The 20,208-nt window shown below is 31.4% G+C and overlaps 3 protein-coding genes across 3 annotated transcripts; all 3 read right to left on the bottom strand.

The window, feature by feature from the left end:
• Positions 1 to 7,687: 7,687 nt before the first annotated feature.
• Positions 7,688 to 8,260, bottom strand: LOC119667312 (craniofacial development protein 2-like). The gene has a single exon (XM_038076602.1). The coding sequence runs from the start codon at positions 8,258 to 8,260 to the stop codon at positions 7,688 to 7,690; it is 573 nt and encodes a 190-aa protein (XP_037932530.1).
• Positions 8,261 to 10,493: 2,233 nt separating this feature from the next.
• Positions 10,494 to 11,588, bottom strand: LOC119672125 (uncharacterized protein K02A2.6-like; the record flags this gene model as incomplete). The annotated part of the gene is given in 1 exon segment (XM_038083091.1): positions 10,494 to 11,588. A coding segment is annotated over 1 exon segment (262 nt), but the record flags the coding sequence as incomplete, so codon positions are not given.
• A 464-nt stretch (positions 11,589 to 12,052) lies between these two features.
• LOC119667313 (raf homolog serine/threonine-protein kinase Raf-like) lies at positions 12,053 to 14,385 on the bottom strand. The gene has a single exon (XM_038076604.1). It carries the CDS (start codon positions 14,234 to 14,236, stop codon positions 12,053 to 12,055), a length of 2,184 nt encoding a protein of 727 aa, XP_037932532.1. The 5' UTR covers positions 14,237 to 14,385.
• Between the last annotated feature and the right edge of the window lie 5,823 nt (positions 14,386 to 20,208).

Genomic DNA, 20,208 nt, shown 5'->3' on the forward strand with positions numbered 1-20,208 from the left:
AATTTGAAAAACTAAGGCGTTACTCTATAGTGCAAATAAACAAATTGTTTTCAACTCCGCTTATCTTTATAAAAATGTTCTTTTGTTGCAAATTGAAATTATTTTTTACTGATTTTGCATTTATCTGAAAGTAAACAAAATCATCCTCTACTACTAGTAATCATCCACGCTACAAGTAACTTTGAAAACCATAGAATTTTTGTACTTGCAACAACAATTTAAGTAAAAACGTGCTGTAAATAATCAAAAATGTATCTATAATCAGCGTGTAAACTATGTCAAAATAGATCTTCAATCATCTTTGTGTGAATTGTATTTGCAGTTATTTTTGATATGTTTTCAATGGAATATGTTGTACTTATTCGTATATATAGCAGGGTTGTCATTAATAGATGCTATTGACATCCGGAAAAATACAAACAAATTTAATTAACAATTAATTATTATGACAATAATTTAAGTGATCTTTTTTTTTTATTAATAAAATTTATGCTACATTATTCTGATTTTGTTTTTTTTTTGTGCGCAAGATATTTTTGAATATCCTATATAGTTGTTGAGTGATTATCTATCTATTTAATATGGCATTTACACTGGCCTCAAATAATTGATTTTGGTCAAAAATCGAATTTATTAATTTAATTAATAATTTTTTTCTTTGTATTGCTTGCTCTTTGTAATTAATTTTACTGAAGTATAAAATATATTCTTCTGAAGGAGCTATCGAGTACATTTCAAAACACATAACGTGAATTCTAGAGAGACTGTATTTGTATTGCTACAAGTATTTATTCACTAGCTACCAAAACTAATTGTATAAAACCCAGGGTCTTTTTCGCAACTGTGCAAAGCACGCACAAGATTGATCAACAAAAAGTAATATGAATATTATTTATTTAATATACCATATTATTATATATATTCAAATATATATAACTGAAAAAAACGTAATCTCTTAATTGACAACAACATTTCATATTAAGAAAATAGTTTCTCTAAAACTATTAAAAAATAATTTAATATTGAAATAATTGATATTTACTCGTAACATAATAATTTGAGTGTAGAGAATTGTAGCTTCGGTTAAGCTTAAGATAAATTTATTTTATTTTACTTTAAATAAGTGTCAGCTGATGTAAGGATAATTTTAAAAAGCTGTTTTGTAAAATATATAAAAAAGGGATTTATTTTCTTAAACAAAAAAAAAACAGAGTGGAATACTCAATCATTCTGCCTTCATGAAGAAGTCAAATGATTTTAAAAATTGTGCTTCTTTATATAGAAAAGGATTACATAAATAATAATATATATAAAATTCATATAAACAGTTTTTTATTTTAAAAGTTTACAATATAGCCTTTAAATAATAAATAAAAGTATATAGAAGTATAATTAGGTTTCTCAAAGCACTGTTTTAGAACTACGGAATAAGGTTAAGATTGTTAAGCAGTGGCATTTATGGTTATAATAATGATATTAGCTGCTGTTTTCTAGAATTGACAAAAAAATTTTAACAAAAGACTTTTATTTAGCATTTGAAATTATTTATTCTGCAACTTTTCTTTTAACTTTAAAGTTTAAACAGAAATGCAACCCTGCGAAGAGCAGTAGCAAAGCTTTAGCTCTTGTCAGTTTGGCTGATCTTTCAAAGCCGTTATTAATGTGATTGCATTGAGAATTTTCAAATGAAAGCAAAGCTCATTAGTCAGCTATGCGATGCGTTCAAGTTTTATGGTTGTGTTTCTGTGGTGTTTTATTAATAATTATAAAAAAATAAATAATATGTATAAAGAAAATTATTTATTAGCAACAAATATGGAATGGTGTAGTGTTTTAATTATTAATTATTATTATTCTGCATTTTCTTATACGTGCGAGCATTTGGTGACGGCAAAATAATGTTGAAGGTAGGAAAAATAGAAAAACATTTAATATTTTTATTTTATTATTCTATTATGTTTAATAGTATATATATAAATAAAATAAATTATTTATTGTTTATGAACTAATAATTGTCTATATTCAATAATACTAATCGAAATACAAAAACAAATTATTTACGCAGAATATAAAAAAATATTAATGAAGTACCCAAAATACATAAGAAAAACAAAAAGCAAAAACCAAACTTGTCTATTTGTAAGGATTGTGCCGTTAATGTTTACTTGTTTACTTCTTTTTTCGTTTTTTACAAAAAAATTGTAAAAATAATGCAACAACAAATATTTGTGGCCAAATAGTGCAATAAATATTGATGTTGCCAGAATTCTACACTAAAAAGTAATATATTTTTTATAAATATTAAATTTATGTTATACTCGTATTCATATCTATATCCAAATCCTTATATAATACTAAACCAGGAGTGTTGATTTGTTTGCTGAAATAAGTGATTATGATAATAATTTGTTTGACGTGAAGTGAAGAGTGTATTTTAATGCAGATTTTTAAAACTTTATTTAGAAAATAATTTCGTTTGTTTGAATTAAAAAGTAAATTAAAGGTAATCGATTAATCATTCAACTAACTTTCAATTCAATATAATAATGAAATCCCACATATATTATATATAATTTTTTATATTTTGAAACATAATTAATAAACACAAAGCAAAATCATAGTCTTTCAACTTTTCCTGCAATCTAAATTACTAAAACAGTTTTATCAGAAACAAAATATTTTTCACTCTGTTAGTAATGGATCAAGGTAATCAAAGTTCAATTATTTTTCGATTTTTTGTTGATCATATATCCATTGAGAACATTAATTTTGTCTTCACATTCATAATACACATATGTATGTAGTTTTTTAACTATATTATATTTCTATGGTGAGTGCTTGACTTTAATTATAATATCTATTAAATTTGTTTAATTAGTACAAATAAATTAAATATTTAAATTTATGTAAAATTTTAATTAAATTAATAATTAAGTAAAAAAATAAATATATACATAAACGTATATATTACATACATATGTAAAATATTTATATAATATGTGTACATATTATAATAATTTGTTACCGGGCTAATTTGGTCAAATTTTAATATAAATAAAAAGACACTAATTTATTATTTATATTTAAAAATCGTTTATATTTTATTTCCGATATTTCGACTATCTTCAATAGTCATCTTCAGGGAAAACTACACAAAATATAGGATGTTCACATTTTTATAGCGGATTATAAAGAAAAATCATACAATAAATACAATAATAATGATGACAACAAGAGAAAAAACAACAATAAAAATACAAAAGAAAAATTAAAATTATAAAAAAAATTTATAAAAAAAAAACAAAAAAAGCTTTACAAACATCCTGTGTCATTTGTTTATAATATTCCTATAAGCCTGAGCACAGTTGTCCGTATCAGTTTTATAATTAAGTCTTATATTATTGGGCACTTGAAGTATTGAGAGCATTTCTAGAAAGTACCTCTTATTATGGTTCCTTTCTTCATATAAAATTTTTGCCTTTTTGCCTTCATGTTTATGCTCCATACAATGCACAGCCAATGCTGTATTGGCTTCAGCACCACTTTTATTTTTTAAACTGTGTTTATGTCCAGCCATCCTTGTCCTAAGCTTATTTTTAGTCGTACCTATATATATTTTGTTACATACATTGTACCCGTCACCTTTACAATTCAGCTGGTACACTACATTAGATTTGTCTTTATTATTAATTTTAGTTTTAGTATTGCTATATAATTTAGCTATTGTGTTTGTTGCCTTATGAGTAATTTTATAACGTTCCTTGTCATATATACTAGAATTCATTATTTGGTTTGACAATTTCGGAACATAATCAATGGATTTATATATTTTTTTGTCATTATTATTGTTAGGTTGGAGCTTTTTAAAGGTCTTATTAAGCATCATATTAATAATCCTTTCGGGGAAGTCATTCTTTATTAAAGTATCACGCACTATGTTCTTTTGTTCATTATGGAAAATTTTGTCACTAAGTACTAGAACTCTTCTAATAAAATTGGATGCTGTATTTAAAATCACGTGTTTAGGATGATTGGAATTGTAGTTAATTAATCTTCCTGACGCTGAAGACTTTTTATACCATTGAAAGTGAATTTGGTTATTATGTCTAATTAATTCAACATCTAAATAAGGAAGCCTGTTATTCTTTTCTTCTTCTATGGTGAATTTTAAATTTATGTGAAAAGAATTCAAAATTTGAAGTATTTGAGTTATTTTATTTCTGCGTATTATCGCGAAGATATCATCTACATACTTCGTTAATAATCTTGGTTTTTATTCCTGGTCATCCACACACTTTTCCAATAATTCTTCCATCACGATATCTGCTATAATGGGTGATAACGGTGAGCCCATTGGCATGCCTCTACGTTGTTTATAAATTTTGTTGTCTAGCATGAAGTAATTATTTTCTTTAAGATAGAAATTTAAAATTTCGAAGAAAAGTGATTTAGTAATCTTAGTGAATGTCTTAATTATATTCCACTTCTTTTCCAAAATTTTAATGGCTAGTTCAATCGGTATATTCGGAAATAAGGATACTACATCAAAGGATACCATTATTTCATCATCGAATATATATGAATTACTGACCTTATTTTTGAAATCAATTGAGTCTTTAACATTATAAACCGAATGTATGGTCAGATTTTTTAAAATTGACGCTATATATCGACACAATTCGTATGATGGTGAGTTAACTGAAGAGCAAATAGGCCTAAGTGGCATATTTTCTTTATGTAATTTAGGTAACCCATATATTCTGGGTGGGTTGGCTGTATATGTACATAATTTTAGTTTTTCTGTTTTATTTATTATTTGATTATCAAAAAGTTTTGTGACTATTGTATTATTTTTAGTTTGTAACGTTGAAGTTGGATCTCTTCTGAGTATTCGGTATGTCATAATATCATTTACTATATTTTTAATTTCTTTGTCATAATGTTCTTTTTTTATAGCAACTGTTTTGTTGCCTTTATCAGATTTAAGTATTAAAATGTTTTTATTCAGTTTTAAAAATTTATTCGCTTGTTCCACTGTGCGCAATATGTATTTTTCCATAGGAGAATGTGTTATTTGTCTTTTATACCTTTCAACCATACCGATAAGTTGTGTTCTCGCTATTTCTTGCTCTTCTTTATTTTCTAAAGTATTAATGCAGTCTTCTCCATCTGTTAAATACTTAAGAAGTGGAAAGCTTTTTTTAGAAAGAGGTAGGGAGAAATTAGAACCGAGAGAGAGAAGCCACTGCACATCAGCTGGGAATTCTATATCAGTTTTGTTTATAAACCAGTCTTCTTTTATGTTTATGTCAAGCGATTTTATTAATTTAAGTTTTAATTTTTCAAATTTTTGATCCTTGAATTAGATTTTTTTGTTATTAATTTATTGTTAAGGATTTGTTCATTGTAAATAAAGTTCTTATAATCATTATGGCACACTAAATTTTGAATTATATTTTCTGTTACCGTGATATTTTTATTATTTTGTTTAAGAAGAATATGCTTCTGTGATATTATAAGATTAAGTAATTTTTTTTGGAATGTATTAATATGTTTATTCAGAGTGTGTACATATATTAATAACACTTAATTTGGTTTAGTAGCTGTGGCTCTATTTTCAACACGAGTTGTATCTAATGTAGACTCTGGAGCATCATGATTTGGTGTGCACAGATCAATTACATTTGGGACAAATACAACGTAATCATCTTCGTCAGTTAAGAAGTTTGCAGATGTGTGGCAGATATATCTGAAATATTAACTAATCCGTATATATTGTTTGATTAGCTTTTAATAAACACAATTACAAATTTTTAACTATTTCTGCGTATTGCTCTCTGCATCTAGTTATATTGATAAGGCTGCCAACCTCTCGTATTTGTGTCCATTGACGAACGTTTCGCGGGCATGAAAATTGTTTCCTACCAATACCGCGTTGGCCTTCGATTTTTCCTTGAATAATCATTTGGAGTAGCTCATATTTTGAATTTCGCATAATATGTCCCAGGTAAGCTGTTTTTCTTCTTTTTATAGTTGCTAACAATTTGCGATCACATCTCATTCTTCGTAAGACTTCATTATTTGTAACATGATCTATCCATGGAATTTTGAGAATTCTCCGAAAAATCCATAACTTAAATACTTCGAGCTTGTTAATATCGGCAACTTTCAAAGTCCAGGTATACATGGCATATAGAAGTATAGACCAGATATAGCATTTCACAAAACGGATTTTAGTTTTAATATTGAGATCATGACTATTAAGCATTTTTTTGTATCTAAGAAAAGTATTTCGTGCTATTTCCATTCGGTATTTGATTTCTTTGGAATAATTCCAATTTTCATTTACATAGCATCCAAGATATTTAAAATGTTGTACTCTTTCTATATCAATATTATTAACCATTAAATTTGTGTTGCTGTACGTATTTTTTCGGCTTACAATCATATATTTTGTTTTATTTATGTTTATTCTTAGTCCATATTGTTCGCTAGTGGTGTTTACCCTGTTTACTAGCTGTTGTAGGCCACTTAAACTGTCGGCAATAAGAACGGTGTCATCCGCGTATCTGATGTTATTAATGAAAACACCATTTACCTTCACACCTTGTTGAATATCGCTAATGGATTCTTCAAATATTTTTTCTGAGTACACATTAAATAACAGTGGCGACAATATGCAACCCTGTCTAACGCCTCGTGAAATGGATATCCCTTCTGTTATATCACCACCGATGTTTACATGTGCAGCTTGTTGCCAGTACAAATTTTTAATGCATCGAATTTCCTTGTCATCAATATCAATGTTTTGAAGAATTTCTATAAGTTTATCATGTTTCATGCTGTCGAACGGTTTCTCGTAATCGATAAAACAGAGAAAAACGTCTTTGTGAACATCTTTACAGTTTTGAACTAAAACTTGAATACATAATAGTGCTTCCCGAGTTCCAAGTCCTTCTTTAAAACCAAATTGTGATTTTTCCATTACTTTTTCACATTTTTTGTATATTCTGCCGTGTATAATTTTTAGAAATATCTTTAGAGCATGTGACATAAGACTGATAAGTCTGTATTCACTACAGTTTTTTGCATTTTTCTTCTCAGGCAGTGTTATGAAGGTAGATTTTACCCAGTCGTCGGGATATTGTCCAGTATCGTATACATGATTAAACAATTTTACTAATAGATTAGTATTTTCTTCATCAATTAATTTCAAAATTTCAGATGGAATCTCGTCTGGGCCAGTTGCGTTATTGTTTTTCATCGATTGTATAGCTTTCTTAACTTCGTCTTTAGTTATATTTCCAGTTGGCATATTTGTAAAATAAATATCATTATTTAGTCTACTGCTATCAGAAAAAAACCTTTTCAATATATGATTTCCAAATTCTTTTCTTTTCATTTATGTCAAAAACTATTTCGTTGTCATCATTAATGAGAAATGAAGGAGAGTTTTTTCGGTAAATTCCTGCAGTCTGTTTCAGTTTTTTGTGTAGATTAAAGTCATCATGTATTGATTGTAATCGTTTAATTTCGTGGTATTCATTATTTACCCAAACTATTTTCGCTGTACGGATCTTACTTCTGATGTCTCTGTTTAATTGCCAATATAGATCTTGTTGTGTATTTTTATACTGACGACGTTCATTTATCAATTTCACTATATCTTCGGTCAACCAATGATTTTTTATTTCCTTCCTATATGATCCAAGAGTTTCTTTTGATGAAGATGTAATCGTTGTCCCATATATCGTTGTTCCCATATATTATTTGGATTCCTAGAATCAATATTACTAATGCGATTATTTTTTAATGAACATTTTATGTCATCTTTTCGTAGTTTTTCTAAGTTGAGTTTAAGCTTTGGTTTCTTTCTGCGATTTGATGCTAATCTTATGCAAATTTTCGCCATTAGAAGATTATGATCAGATGGTACATCTGCGCCTGGGTAAGTTGTAACTTTCTTAACTGAAGAGCAAAAACGATCATTAATTAGGATGAAGTCTATTTGATTTCTGATAATGTTATCAGAAGTATCAGATGGAGATTTCCACGTATATAGTCTACAAGGTGGTAGATTGAACAAAGTGTTTGAAATCTTTAGTTTATATTCTTGACAGAATTGTATTAGTCGATCTCCTTTATCATTTCTTTCACCTAGTCCATACTGGCCCACAACTCCTTGAACTTCTCCTCTTCCAACCTTTGCATTAAAGTCTCCTTGAATAATGTTTGTTTCATGTGATTTCGTCAGTCGCATAAGTTCATTTAATTCAGCATAAAAAGATTATATTTCCTCGCTTTTGTCAGCAGTTGGAGCATATACTTGAATAATATTTATATTAAGTGGTTTGGCATTTATTTTCACCATCATAACCCTATCGGATTTGGGAATGAATCCAGTGCCAAATTTTGCAATATTCTTTTTCATTAGTATGCCTATTCCATTACGATGATGTTTGCTTTGGTTGCCAGAGTAATGAATCTTTGTGTTTTGAGAAAAGAATTCTCCGCAGTCAGGCCACCATGTTTCGCTTACGCCGAGTATATCAATATTGTGTTTCTTCATTTCTAAAATCGTGTTAGCTAATTTTCCTGCTTCATACAAGCTTCTAGTATTCCATGTTCCAATGTTTAAAGTTTGTTTAGTTTTACGTCCTGGGATTCTTAGCACCCTCGTATTGCCGGAGTCTGAGGGCCTTGATTGTGGTTGTACTTACATTGTTACATGATATGCTTCTGAAGGGTTTATTGTTTTCCATCAATACACATTTATATAGCGGGGCAAATATATTTGTCCGCTTTCAGCCGTTCCTCTGGTATCAGACGCTGAAACGTTGTGCCACATAATACAGAAATAGTTCTATAGACTATTAGTGTTCAAATAAAAAGTGTTATATTTCTGGAACGGTAGCACAAAAACACAAGCGTCTACTTTGAGAGTTTAATGGAAACTGAAACTGCTTTATTAATATATTCATGTTACAATTTTATAATGTAATACATACAAAGATATTCTTAATACTACATATACAATATAAGAGAGGAAAGATAAATACATAACATTTCTCCCCCTTCTATTTAATTTAGAAATTTACAAAATATATTATTTAAAACAAGAAAACTTTTGAACCATCATTATTTAACAATAACCAATTTTATTTCCTGAAATCAGGTGCTTGATATGGAGGAACTTGATTACGTGGTCTACTACTTTTACGAATTAATACTTCTTCACTCTGGTCACCTTCGTTTTCTGTTTCTTCATTACGTACACGACTGAGTTGTGCTCCATTATCATTTCCTTCTGGACTTGGTAAATTATTTAAATATATTGGAGGTTCATTCGTTCTTATTTCGTTTTTAAATAAGTTCGAAAAAGTTACAGTTTCATCGTTTACATTATTTTTAACAATATTATTAAAATTATTTATTCTAGCTTTTAATTGGTTTTCATGTCTCCGTACTAAACCTTTCTCTGTCTTAACTATATACAACATTTTTCCATAAAATCTAGCATATACTTTTTGATTTACTTGAAATTTAGTTAAATATTTCACTTTACTAATTTTAGGTATTTTAGAATGAGATACTTGAGTTAATAAAGTTCTAGTTGCTCTTCCATGAAGCAAATCGGCAGGAGTCTTCTCGAATTCGTCTGGCAAAGCTCGGTATGTTGTTAGAAATTTGATTACTGCTGCGTCGACTTTCATCATCTCATCGATGTTTTTTCGTACTGCTACTTTAAATGTTCTTACAAATCTTTCAGCTAGACCATTTGAAGCAGGATGGTATGGCGTCGTCGTTATATGTTGAATTCCATTAAGTTTACAAAATTCTGCGAAGGCATCCGAAGTCAATTGGAAGGCTTCTGCCAAGAACTGTACATGGGAACAGGATCAGGACCTGCTTTTTGGCAAACGTCACAATTCTTAACGGATTTTTCAATATCTGAATCTATTTTTGGCTACCAACAATGTTGTCTGGCGAGTTGCTTCATTTTTACAATACCCCAATGACCATCATGTAATATATTTAATACCTGTTTTTGCAATTGATGTGATATAATAATACGAGATGCATTAGAGTTTAAACATAACAATTCATTTTTGTATGATAATTCCATTTTTCGATTACAATAAGTTTTTATATCACCATCATTTATAATTAATTTGGTAGGCCACCCATGTAGAACGAATTGTTTAATCTTTTTTAATGTTTCATCTTCGTTTGCATATTTATTAATTAAGTTTGCATTTATTGGTAATTTTACAGTTTCAATGTTTTTACATTCTTCTTCGTTTTCGAAGCAGTCAATTGAATCTACCGGTAAACGAGACAGTGCATCGGCATTAGCATGGTGCTCCGTTTTCCGGTATTTAATTTCGAATTGATATCCCATCAATATTATTGCCCATTGCTGTAAACGATTAGCTGTCATAACCGGTAACTGTTTATCCGGGCTAAAAATGCTTATTAGAGGTTTATGATCAGTAAAAAGTGTAAACTTACGTCCACATAGATACTGATGAAAATGTTGCACTCCATATATTATTGCAAGTGCTTCTTTTTCAATTTGACTGTATTTTTGCTGCACATCGTTCAGCGTTCTGGAAGCAAATGCAATTGGTCTCTCGAAATCATCTTTATAAATATGGGATAACACTGCGCCTAGACCATAGGATCATGCATCAGTAGCCAGGATCAAAGGGCGGTGTTCTTGATAATGCATTAGAACTGTTGCGTTAGCAATAGCATTTTTTAAATGATCAAATGCTTCTTGTTGGGCGTTGGGCTTGCCCCCATTTAAATTGTATATTTTTACGTCGCAATTTATTAATAGGTGCTGCAATTGTAGAATAATTAGATATATATTTATGATAATAATTTATCTTGCCCATAAACGATTCAACTTGTTTAATATTTTTTGGATGCGGTAATTGCTTAACCGCTTTTACTCCAGCTTCATCAGGTTGGACCCCTTGTGCACTTATAATTCGTCCTAAATATTGAATTTTCTTTTGCAGAAACATACATTTTTCAAATTTGCAACGAATACCATTTTGTTGTAAAATGTTTAGAACTTGGTTCAACCTTTGTATGTGGATTTCAGTTGTAGGAGCCGTCAGTATGATTATGATTGTCGTATAAGTAGTTACCGCATCCTTCAATACCAGTTAGTATTTGTTCAATATATCTTTGAAAGATATCGGGCGCGCTTGCAATACCGTAAGGAAGTCGTTGGTATTGAAATAAACCTAATGGTGTACTTACTACTAGCAACTTTTTGACTCTTCATCAAGTTCCATTTGCAGATACGCATCCTTTAGATTAATTTTAGAAAGTAACTTTCCGTAACGAATGTTATATGGTATAATATGTCTTCTGGCAACGGTAACGGATGTTGCTCAATGTCAATTTGTTTATTTATTGTGATTTTAAAGTCTCCACAAATGCGAACTGTGCCATCTGGTTTCTTTGCTAAAACTATTGGCGATGCCCACTCACTAAATTTAACTGGCTTCCATATACCAGCTTTAATCAACCGATCAGCTTCTTTTCGAAATTCGGGTAAAAGTGCATATGGACTAAGTCGACTTTTAACAAATTTATTGTGGTTGTTGTTTTTGTTGTGAATTCATAGGCCTCTGCAATATTTAAAACTTCTGCAAGTGAAGGCTGTAGTTTCTGTAAAACTGCTGTACAAATATTCTCATGTGGAGTATTCAAAATAAAATAAAATAATAATTTTAATGGAAACTAAAACTGCTTTATTAATGTATTCATGTTACAATTTTATAATGTAATACATACAAAGATATTCTTAATACTACATATACAATAAAAGAGAGCCTATTTTTACATAAATACATAACATAACATTATTTACATGCATAAAGTCTTTTATAGCTGCTTTCTTAAGTTTCAACTTCTATATTTTATATTGTTGATCTTATAGTTTAAAATATTTAAATCCAAACAAAAAAACATAGGTTTCGAAAAATGTTTGATTAAATTTTTACTCTTTTTTTAACTTTCAATGAAACTTTTATTATTGTAACTCACTATTGTAAAACTGAAAATTGTTGAAATTAACTGGTGTCTTAGGACTGGGACATAAATAGCGAAAGTCATCGTTTTGCAATTGTGGCAGATTTGGTTCGCTGGCACTACGATGAATTTTAGGTAAAGTGCGCAGCATATTCTCCAACATATTTAGTAATGGTCGAAACAGTGGTCTGTCGTTGCGATCGAATCTTATGCAGTCTTCGGCTAAGCGTTTAAGTGCTTGTGGTGCATCGGATCGTACCTGAGACATATCTGGACGCAGAAAACCACGTCCAACCATAAATAAAATTTGATCCTTATTATTGATGTGACTGTATGGCAAACATTCTGCCAATAATTCATACATAGCAATACCAAATGCATAAACATCGGATTGAAAGGAGTATGGATTCAGCTCTTGCATGCGTATTACTTCTGGTGCCATCCAAAGTATACTGCCAGTGGGTTGATTAGCTTGTTTCTCACCGGACCAACGAATCTTCGCAGTTGCCAGACCAAAATCGCCTATTTTTACAGAAAGATCTTCATGTAAAAATATATTATTTGATTTCAAGTCTCTGTGTATAATATTTTTTGCATGCAAGTAGTCCATACCCTGTGCAACTTGACGTCCAATATCGATTAATGTATTGAGTTTGAATTTTGTTTCATTAACATGTATGTGTTTATAAAGAGAACTACCTTCACACCATTGTGTTACAATAGCTAAAGAAGGCTTTGACACACAACCCATAAAGAGCAAAATATTGCAATGTCTAGTCTTTTTTAACATGGCTACTTCATTCTTAAATGCTTGTAGTTGGGCGGGATTTGGTGTTTTTACGTTTAACGTTTTTACTGCAACTGGTCCGTGCCAATGTGCTTTATATACAGTTCCAAAAGAACCCGAACCGATACGTGGCCCAATTAGTATCTCTTCTGCTTGTATATTCCAATTCTCTTCAGATCCTTTCGCATCACGTGGAGATAATAGATTTTTATTGCTTTCATCTGCGGAACGCGCTCGTTGTCTTTTCACATGCTTTAAAGTACTTGTCGGAGATGCCTGAGTTGAGTTAGAATGATCATTACATGGTTGCCGTAAAGGACCATGCGTTTGTACTAATTGTCGCTGAGCATCTGTTAAAGGACGTAGATTATTAATACAAACATTAGGAGCTGAGTTTGAGCGATCTTGTTGACTTATAGTACGTGGATGTCGCCCATGGTAACTAATCGCACCACCACGTCCTGGATGTAGAATGCCGACAGTGCTTTCAGGATTTTCAGCTAACAAACTCTGATAGTAATTGTCCATTGGAAATTGCTGACAAAGTGTTGGCACCTTGTCAGCACAACGCTGATGAAACCGAAAATTACATTGATTGCAATAAAAACCGGTAAACAGTAAACGGCGGCAGCCTTCACAGAACGCTAACGAGAAAAAAGTCTTGCGCACAAACTGATGCGAAATATGTGTCATAATAGGGACAAACTCTAAAAGTCTAACATAAACCTCCTCCACTTGCAATGAACCTATATCTGTATCCCACGATATAATATGCCGTCCATCTTTTGTTGTTACTTCACACATTCCCGGAGTCAATTGTCGCAGCTTTAAAGCTTTCATTAGAGCATCACATAAACGTACACCAGGCACAACCTCTACAGATGTGCGTTGTTGATTAGGTAAGTGAGCACGTAATAATACTTTTGGCATTCGAGTTAGAGTGCCACATTGACTGCTACTGTTTGTTGACATATAGCTATCCGTCATATCACTTGTAGCATGCCCATATTGCTGTTGGGTATTGCGATAGGTCTGTTGTAGTTGTATTTGATTCTGATAATGTGGATGATTATTGCAGTCACTTAGTGTGAGCTGTTGCTCTGCTGTGCTATGCTCTTCCTGTTGTGCGTTTAGCTGTTCCATTAACTCTTGCTCTTTCGCTTCCAGCTCGTGCAGCTTTGATGTAAGTTCTTGATATTCAGTTATATACATTGCAGGTGGTTCTTGCAAGTTCGCAAATTTAGCATTTAGTGCATCAATATTCTCTCTAGTAACGTGTATCACCGATTGTATGTTTCGCATCTCCTCAGCCAACGGGTCGAAGTATTGCAAGTCACTTTCATCACTAGATGAACTGCTCGACATTTTATTGTGTACCGAAATGGTAGTGCTATACATGTGACAAGAAAATGGTGCAGTACTCGTCTTAAACGACAAACGAAAACTTGACGCTGCGATTTGTTAAATCTGATTGAACACTTTAAAACCTTGTGAGGTATACTTTGTTTTGGTTCGTTGAAGCTTACTCAATATTTTGACGAATAAAATTATATATTTATATATATAATTTTATATATGTAATTTACAAATTTTATGTTATTTGCTATATGTGCCTTCGTGCAGATTGCTTCGTGTACTGATGCTTTATTTCAATAGTGTGCGTGCTTTTATACTGTATTTTTGCTTGAGTCCAGTCTGTTATTCTGCAACTATTTTGTTATTGTTTGTGAAGTTCTGATAATCAATTCAATGACAAATGCTGATATAATTACTTTTGTTCTTTGATATAATACAACCACTCAAACCAATTTGCATGCAATAATTTTTATGACCTTATTTTTAGAGTCTTTGCATTTATGAATTCCTTGTATATATTTCGTGCCTGGTTACTTGCCAGGATCAGGTACCTATGAAGTGTGTTCATTTTTCATAATATGACGTCAAAAATATTTCTTTGTCAATTGTTTAAACCTGTGAAGACTATTTCTAAATGTACCTGCAAAGGAATTATTTACAAAATGAAAAAAATTTGAAATTGAAAAACTAAGGCGTTACTCTATAGTGCAAATAAAGAAATTGTTTTCAACTCCGCTTATCTTTATAAAAACGTTCTTTTGTTGCAAATTGAAATTATTTTTTACTGATTTTGCATTTATCTGAAAGTAAACAAAATCATCCTCTACTACTAATAATCATCCACGCTACAAGTAACTTTGACAACCATAGAACTCTTGTACTTGCAACAACAATTTAAGTAAAAACGTGCAGTAAATAATCAAAAATGTATCTATAATCAGCGCGTAAACTATGTCAAAATAGATTTTCAATCATCTTTGTATTTGCAGTTATTTTTGATATTTTTTCAATGGAACATATTGCATATATTGTACTTATTCGTATATATAGCAGGGTTGTCATTAATAGATGCTATTCACATCCGGAATATACAAACAAATTTAATTAACAATTAATTATTATGAAAATAATTTAAGTGATCTTTTTTTTTATTAATAAAATTTATGCTACATTATTCTGATTTTGTTTTTTTATTTGTGCGCAAGATATTTTTGCATATCCTATATAGTTGTTGAGTGATTATCTATCTATTTAATATGGCATTTACACTGGCCTCAAATGATTGATTTTGGCCAAAAGTCAAATATATTAACTTAATTAATAATTTTTTTCTTTGTATTGCTTGCTCTTTGTAATTAATTTCACTGAAGTATAAAATATATTCTTCTGAAGGAGCTATCGGGTACATTTCAAAACACATAACGTGAATTCTAAGGAGACTGTATTTGTATTGCTACAAGTATTTATTCACTAGCTACCAAAACTAATTGTATAAAACCCAGGGTCTTTTTCGCAACTGTGCAGAGCACGCACAAGATTGATCAACAAAAAGTAAAATGAATATTATTTATTTAATATATTATTATATATATTCAAATATATATAACTGAAAAAAACGTGATCTCTTAATTGACAGCAACATTTCATATTAAGAAAATAGAAAATGAATCATACTCCAAACTTCGAAGATGTAGAAATCCTTTATCGAGAGAAAAATGATAAACGTAGGATGCTGCTAGAAATGCTGCATATAATTGACGTACCAGATGGTGAACAATTAAACCATAAGAGGGATACGGAAGGCTTAGCACATATTTATAGATCTTTAATTAAAGAAATTAAAAATTAATTGCTAAGTTTATTATTTTTCTATTGTTTTTATGTAGTGTATTTACTATAAAAAATAAGGAAAAAATTCTTTTTGAAAAAATTTATTCTTCCTGTAAACTTAATTTCCCATTTTCGTTAAAATTTTATAAAAAGTTTTTTGTCTTATTATCTATGTGACTTTTGACATTTTAATTTCCTTTTTTTATAATTGTATTTGTATTAATTGTAACAATGAAGATGGTCTACAAAGTAGACCGAAATATTTGTTAATTAATAAAATATATTACATCAAGTAATAAATGTGATATTTTATTTAATTTAAAATTTGTGTTTTTATACAATAAAAATTATTATATAAAAACAAAATTTAAAACCACGACCTAAAGCCCGGCTAAATTTAAAACATAAATAATAATATATATAAAATTCATATAAACAGATTTTTATTTTAAAAGTTTACAATATAGCCTTCACATAATAAATAAAAGTATATAGAAGTATAATTAGGTTTCTCAAAGCACTGTTTTAGAACTACGGAATAAGGTTATGATTGTTAAACAGTGGCATTTATGGTTATAATAATGATATTAATATAATATTAATGATTAGCCTTAATTAATTTTTTTTGCTGCTGTTTTCTATAATTGATAAAAAAATTTTAACAAAAGACTTTTATTGAGCATTTGAAATTATTATTTTTATTCTGCAACTTTTCTTTTAACTTTAAAGTTTAAACAGAAATGCAACCCTGCGAAGAGCAGTAGCAAAGCTTTAGCTCTTGTCAGTTTGGCTGATCTTTCAAAGCCGTTATTAATGTGATTGCATTGAGAATTTTCAAATGAAAGCAAAGCTCATTAGTCAGCTATGCGATGCGTTCAAGTTTAATGGTTGTGTTTCTGTGGTGTTTTATTAATAATTATAAAAAAATAAATAATTTGTATAAAGAAAATTATTTATTAGGAACAAATATGGAATGGTGTAGTGTTTTAAATATTAATTATTATTATTCTGCATTTTCTTATACGTGCGTGCATTTGGTGACGGCAAAGTATAATAATGTTGAAGGTAGGAAAAATAGAAAAATATTTAGTATTTTTATATTATTATTCTATTATGTTTAATAGTATATATATAAATAAAATAAATTATTTATTGTTTATGAACTAATAATTGTCTATATTCAATAATACTAATCGAAATACAAAAACAAATTATTTACGCAGAATATAAAAAAATATTAATGAAGTACCGCAAATACATAAGAAAAACAAAAAGCAAAAACCAAACTTGTCTATTTGTAAGGATTGTGCCGTTAATGTTTACTTGTTTATTTCTTTTTTCGTTTTTTACAAAAAAATTGTAAAAATAATGCAACAACAAATATTTGTGGCCAAATAGTGCAATAAATATTGATGTTGCCAGAATTCTATACTAAAAAGTAATATATTTTTTATAAATATTAAATTTATGTTATACTCGTATTCATATCTATATCCAAATCTTTATATAATACTAAACCAGGAGTGTTGATTTGTTTGCTGAAATAAGTGATTATGATAATAATTTGTTTGACGTGAAGTGAAGAGTGTATTTTAATGCAGATTTTTAAAACTTTATTTAGAAAATAATTTCGTTTGTTTGAATTAAAAAGTAAATTAAAGGAAGAGCACTTCTCATCATTTTGAAATACGGTTAGAAAAGACTACATTGATGTGTGGAGCACTATTTTTTATCAAGGCTTATGCGCGGTTAAACGCAGATTCAAAATCGAAATCAAGATGTCTTCGAATAAAGATGATTCGTCAGCTGTTAATAGGACTACAGTCCAGGTTGAACATCCATCATTTTCACCAAGAACTCAAGCACTCATAGAAGAATTTAATCAGTGTTCAAGCGAAGTCAGTTGTTGTTGTTGTTGTAGCCCGCCGGGACCTGAAAGCAGATAACATGTAAGGATTACAAGACGAATACATGGGAATAAGGAATGGAAAAAGGTGGGAGTGGGTGTTGGGATGAGGGAAAGGGGAGGGGTGGGAGTAATTTGAACCTAACCAGGATCCAGTCGAAGAAACCTAGCAACTTCAAGGGGACGAGTCCAAAGGTCGATTGGACCAAGATTGGTGTGTGCGTTGGGGCAAGAAAACAGATGGGCGACGTCATGGGGCGTGGAGCTGCAGTTTGGGCACACATTAGGAATGGACGTATTAATACGTGACAAGTAACTGTTAAGCACATGGCTATATCCTGATCTCAATTGAGATAGGACAGTTCTTGTCGTACGAGGCAGATTACGTTCATCCTGGGAAATGTTAGGCGGAGGCCTATTGAGGACCTTGTTGGGAGCCAACCTAGGTCTTGAAGAAGACACTGCATCGGTGTGGAGTGCTATAAGTCCACGTTTGTATTCGACCTCACTGATGTAGGCTCCATTGCAATATTGGTCGATATTGAAGTTGGTAAGTGATCGACGGATGCAACGTGGAGGGAGGGCTCTACTAGCCATGACGCCATTTGGATGACCATCTGTGTGGCACGCGAGTAAAAATTGTTTGGACAGCAGTTGATTGTGCTCTTTTACAAGAAGCAACTTTGATTCCGCATGAAGATGGTCAACATGCGACATACGATGGTAGCCAGTTGCAATTCGCAATGCTGTGTTTTGACAAATTTGGATATTATTCCATTGCGTCTCGCAGAGTTGCGGGGTCCATACTGGAGCTGCATAGGCCGCAATAAGACGACCTATTGCTTTGTATGTGCTCAGCAGGGTTTCTTTGTCCTTACCCCAAGAGCACCCGGCGAGAGCTTTTAATACATTATTGCGAGATTTCAATCGGCTGCACAAGGATGAAGCATGTGCGGAGAAGGTCAACATACTGTCGAGAACGACACCCAGGATTTTAGGTTTGGTGGTTGTAGGAATCCTGAATTCACCGATATTAATGGGCAGAGTCATAGAAACCTCTTTAGTCCAGGAAGTAAAGAGGGTAGCAGAAGATTTGCTTGGAGATAGGTGAAGATTTCTATCAGCCAAGAAAGATGCTATATTAGGAAGGTATGCATTTAATTTATTACACAATATAGAAGGGTCCTGGCCTGTCGCAAAGATTGTGCAATCGTCAGCATACGTTATGACTCTGACTCCCTCAGGAGGGTCCGGGAGCTTAGACATGTATAGATTGAAAAGGATCGGTGAAAGAACGCTGCCTTGGGGCACACCTTGTTTTAATTTTCTGGCTTTCGACATCTTATCTCTAAAATCAACAAAAGATGATCTGCCAATGAGATAATTGCAGAGCCATCGTTTAATGATGTCAGGGATAGATGTTTCAGCCAGATCATTTAGCAAGGTGCTATGGGAGACTGTGTCAAATGCTTTCGCAAGATCTAGACCTAACAGCACCGTGCGTTCGCACGGGCGACTTTGATTTAGTCCATTAGTGATTTGAGAAGTGATCTCACAAAGAGCAGAGGTTGTACTATGACGTTTTCTAAATCCATGCTGATGGGGAGCTAGGTGAATATAGGGAGAAATCTGTTTTAGGACTAGCGACTCCAGAACTTTGGCTACTGGAGACAGGAGCGAGATTGGTCTATATGATTCACCTAGGCCAGCCGGTTTGCCCGGCTTCAGCAATGGGATAATTCTACCAGTCTTCCATATATTAGGGATGATGTGAGAACAGATGGAGGTGTTCAAAATATGTGTCGGAACTGAAAGACCAATGGGCCCGAGGTGCTTGAGCATGAGCATTGAAATGCCATCAGGCCCAAGCGCTTTCGAGGCTTTGGCGTGTCTGATCACGTTATTTACATCATCCGGGGAAAACAGCGTGGTGTCGCCGGAATGTGGTTTCCGAAAAGCGCGAGTCTGTCTGCGAATAGCATGGGAAGCAGAGGCATTGGGCACGAAAAGCTGACAAAATTGTTGTGCGCAATGCTTGGGATCTGGGAAGGTGATACCATTAAAAGTTATCGCTTTATTATTAGGACGTGAAGGATTAGATAATGCTTTAATGGTAGTCCACAATTTACCATTTTGAGAGTCGCAGTTATCTAAATGTTCCTTTCATTTATTAAGGCGATGTTCGTCTACCAATTTACGGATGTTACTGTTCAGGGTAGCTATGCGTGGATTAGCTGGGTCTAATCTACGAAGATTATCGCGTTCTTCGGCAAGGGGC

This window comes from Teleopsis dalmanni, chromosome 1, assembly GCF_002237135.1.
Source record: "Teleopsis dalmanni isolate 2A chromosome 1, ASM223713v2, whole genome shotgun sequence".
NCBI lineage: Eukaryota > Metazoa > Arthropoda > Insecta > Diptera > Diopsidae > Teleopsis > Teleopsis dalmanni.